This window comes from Glycine soja, chromosome 3 (genome assembly GCF_004193775.1).
Source record: "Glycine soja cultivar W05 chromosome 3, ASM419377v2, whole genome shotgun sequence".
Classification (NCBI taxonomy): domain Eukaryota; kingdom Viridiplantae; phylum Streptophyta; class Magnoliopsida; order Fabales; family Fabaceae; genus Glycine; species Glycine soja.
In genome coordinates, this window is record NC_041004.1 from 18873810 (window position 1) to 18876896 (window position 3087).

At 34.4% G+C, this 3087-nt stretch overlaps 1 protein-coding gene across 2 annotated transcripts; it reads right to left on the reverse strand.

The window, feature by feature from the left end:
• Positions 1 to 414: 414 nt before the first annotated feature.
• LOC114406248 lies at positions 415 to 2753 on the reverse strand. 2 transcript variants are annotated; one of them, XM_028368898.1, is made up of 4 exons: positions 2619 to 2753; positions 2052 to 2165; positions 1391 to 1580; positions 415 to 1183 (listed from the first exon to the last, which is right to left on the reverse strand). In XM_028368898.1, exons 2-4 carry the CDS (start codon positions 2082 to 2084, stop codon positions 648 to 650), a joined length of 759 nt encoding a protein of 252 aa, XP_028224699.1. In that variant the 5' UTR covers positions 2085 to 2165; positions 2619 to 2753; the 3' UTR covers positions 415 to 647. The 2 variants fall into 2 exon arrangements, with proteins under 2 accessions (XP_028224699.1, XP_028224700.1); XM_028368899.1 differs by lacking the exon at positions 2619 to 2753 and adding an exon at positions 2559 to 2614.
• Between the last annotated feature and the right edge of the window lie 334 nt (positions 2754 to 3087).

A 3087-nucleotide genomic window follows, 5' to 3' on the forward strand; every position in this document is an offset into this window, starting at 1 on the left:
TCTTGATAGCACTGATTAATGGTGCTTTATGTGGTTTAGAAGAGCTTATTTATAATTTACCTAAACATTTTCGTATGATGTAAACACTTGTAATTACAAGAGCTTATAAAAATAACTTATAATTCTCCAGAATATGTCCTTAAGCGGTTATCAGCTTATTTTAACAAATTCTCCAGAATAACATACGAAAATAGCTTACAGTTTCTATGAAAACAGTATAACTTTATATTCACTTTCAATTATAAAAACAACTAATACAAACATTAGTACTTACATGATAAATGCTTAATTAGGTAGTTTACCCAAAGGGAACCAATACGAGTTAACTAAATTGTTAGGAATTGGAAATGCATCATTGAGTCGCTGACCATACTAGCATAGTAGCATCTTCGGAATTTAAGCTTATACATATGATTTACATGAGACTGCAGGCACTTTATCAAAATTTCATTAATCCACATCCCAACTTCTACAGATTATTTGTTGTACAGTCAAGTTGTAATCTTACAACTCAGAATCTTTGGAGATGAGTGACGATTCGGCCCCAACGTAACAAAAATGGATACAAACATAGAAAGTGAGAAGGATCAAGGATGAGCTACAGAGTGAACTTCCTATCTATCTATATATTGCAAAGTTTGATGAATTCACAAGTCTACTGGGGAAGCATGATGGACACAAATAAACCACTGTCCATCAATCTTTTCAAACACATTCGTTACAAATTGACCTCCCCATCTGCCCCCTTTCGTCTTTACAAATTCCATGCAAGTGACATACCCCATATCCCCTCTAGCATGAACCTTAATGTCTTCTAGCTTAATTTCTAGCGGGAATTCATAGTTAGCCCATACAAAATTCCAGCTCTCGATAACATCATCATAACCGGATATTCCTCTCAAACCAGGGTGGACACAACATACCCCATCCCTTTTTGCCCACAGGGCTTGCATGGCTGCAAGGTCACCCGTCCTGAATGACTCGTAAAACCGACTGTTTGCTCCACATACCGTTGTCTTGCTATCTTTCTGAAGGTTTTTCAGAGTATCCCTTATTTCTGCTGCTTTAGCATAATTCTCTTCAGCTATGGCATGCTGTAGCTCCTCTTCCAAAGTCTGCTCATCCAATGCTATGTTGTCGCTACTCAATATGCTCTCAGAATCTTCACTTTTTACTCCCAGTCCTGATAAAAATCAAAGGCATTTTTAGACAACGAAACACAAAATTTAGCAAAATCATAAGTACTGCAAAATTGGGGCATAGATGCAAAAAGAATTGGACTCAAGCAAAATCTAAATGAGAAAAAAAAACACTGTCGGCTTATACTCTTAAAATTATCCAAAATGCAAATACCAATGTGAATTTTAAGGTTTTAAGTATAGATACTTACTGAATCTTCCCATTTGCAACTTCGGAAATTGACTAGGCAAAAGCCACGGTTGGTCTCCTCTTCCAAAACTTTTGCCCAAAACTAATCTGTTTGGAGTAAAGGAAGGCAGACAAACATGATGGAGCTTCCGAAAGCTACCGGTTAATGAATGCGGCAAGATATTAAACTCCTTGGTAGTAGAAGAAAGTCCCTTCATTAAAAAGTTAAAATCAATTCACTGTCTTGCAAGGGAGAACATCTGCTAAACAAATAAAAAAATATATATACACAACCATTGAGAGGAAAAGTATAACTTTATCCTCACTCCTCAGCAATCCATAAAGTCGATTTTCTTCAGCTAAATTCAAGGTTATCTTATTTGCAACCAAGCAATGGAAATTATAAGCATATATATTAATATAATATACCAGCTTCTAACAGACTTGGAAATCAATCAAAGCAGACACGCCGCCATTGAGAAAGCCTTCTTTATTTTCCAAAATTCTTTTTCAAGTAGTTGAAGTGAATCCAGATTCATTCCTAGAATTCTTATCCAGTATATTGTAGATCAACACAAATGCTTGTGTATAGTAATTTTCCAATAACCTAAGCAAGAGACTTCTCAATCCCACAAAATATTACATAAGACAAATTTTGGATTAAAAGTAAATGGTCAACTCACATTGAAGGATAAGGTGGTTCCGTAAATGGCCATAGTTGAAAATGCTTATTCCACCAGGAACTAAGAAAATGACTTTGAGCAGGCGAGAAAAAATAACAGATAAGGATGCTTATCCTGAAAATCACAAGAAAAAACCAATGATAAGCCTGCACTTGAGAAAGAATCAAAGCATATTTGAACTTCACACCATAACATCGGGGGGGGGGGGGGGGGGGGACAGCTCAAATTATCAAAAAGAATATCAAGAACAAAAACAGAAATAAATTCTCTCCCCTAAAAATAAGTGAGTTGAAATCCAAGAGAGTTCCCATATCTGAGATCTTTACACCCCCCAAGAACAAAATTTAGCAAACCAATTGTATTCAAGATTAAAAACGAAAACTTTACAAATTTGAGGTTAAGAAAAACCACATAGAAGAAGGGAAAACAATTTGGGTATGCTTGGAAACTTCAAAAGATAGAAACACAAAGCAAATAACAAAGAAACAGAGGAAAAGGAGCAGTAACTAGTAATAACTAAGAGAATATCCAATAATAGCAATAGCGGCAAGCATTTTGGAGTGTAACCTTGGAAGTGGAAAATCGAAACAGTGTGGAAGAAGAAGCAGAGATCAGCAGAGAGAACAAGCGCATGTGGCAATGCCAATGTGTGCTTCGTTGATTGAACGAACATAAGAGGGTAAGATTTTCTCCTATCTGAGACGAAAAGGGAAACGTTATATGCGAAACGGTGTCGTTTATTTGCATGAATAAATTTTCTTACCTCGAAACTTAAACCTAAAAAGAAACTAATTACAAAATCAAGTATAATAAATGTATATTTTAGAAATCAAGTATAATAAATGTTCCAATTTAAAATTTAAATAAAAATATTCAAAGACCATAAATTGTTACCCTTTAAACTTTGATATAAAAAATTAGGTCAAATGTCATTTTTATTTCATTAAATATTTGTTCATTAGTTAAATGACTTATTTAATCTTTGATTTTTTTTGTTTAAATTTGTCATTTATCTTGTAAAATATTCACTTTGGTC

Excerpts from the sequence above, each read along its gene's own strand:
- LOC114406248 (XM_028368898.1), bottom strand. The coding sequence starts at position 2,084 with ATGGCCATTTACGGAACCACCTTATCCTTCAAT. Across the intron at positions 1,581-2,051 it reads GAACCACCTTATCCTTCAAT|GGACTTTCTTCTACTACCAA; the intron begins GTGAGTTGACCA and ends TTTTTAATGAAG. Across the intron at positions 1,184-1,390 it reads GTTGCAAATGGGAAGATTCA|GACTGGGAGTAAAAAGTGAA; the intron begins GTAAGTATCTAT and ends GATTTTTATCAG.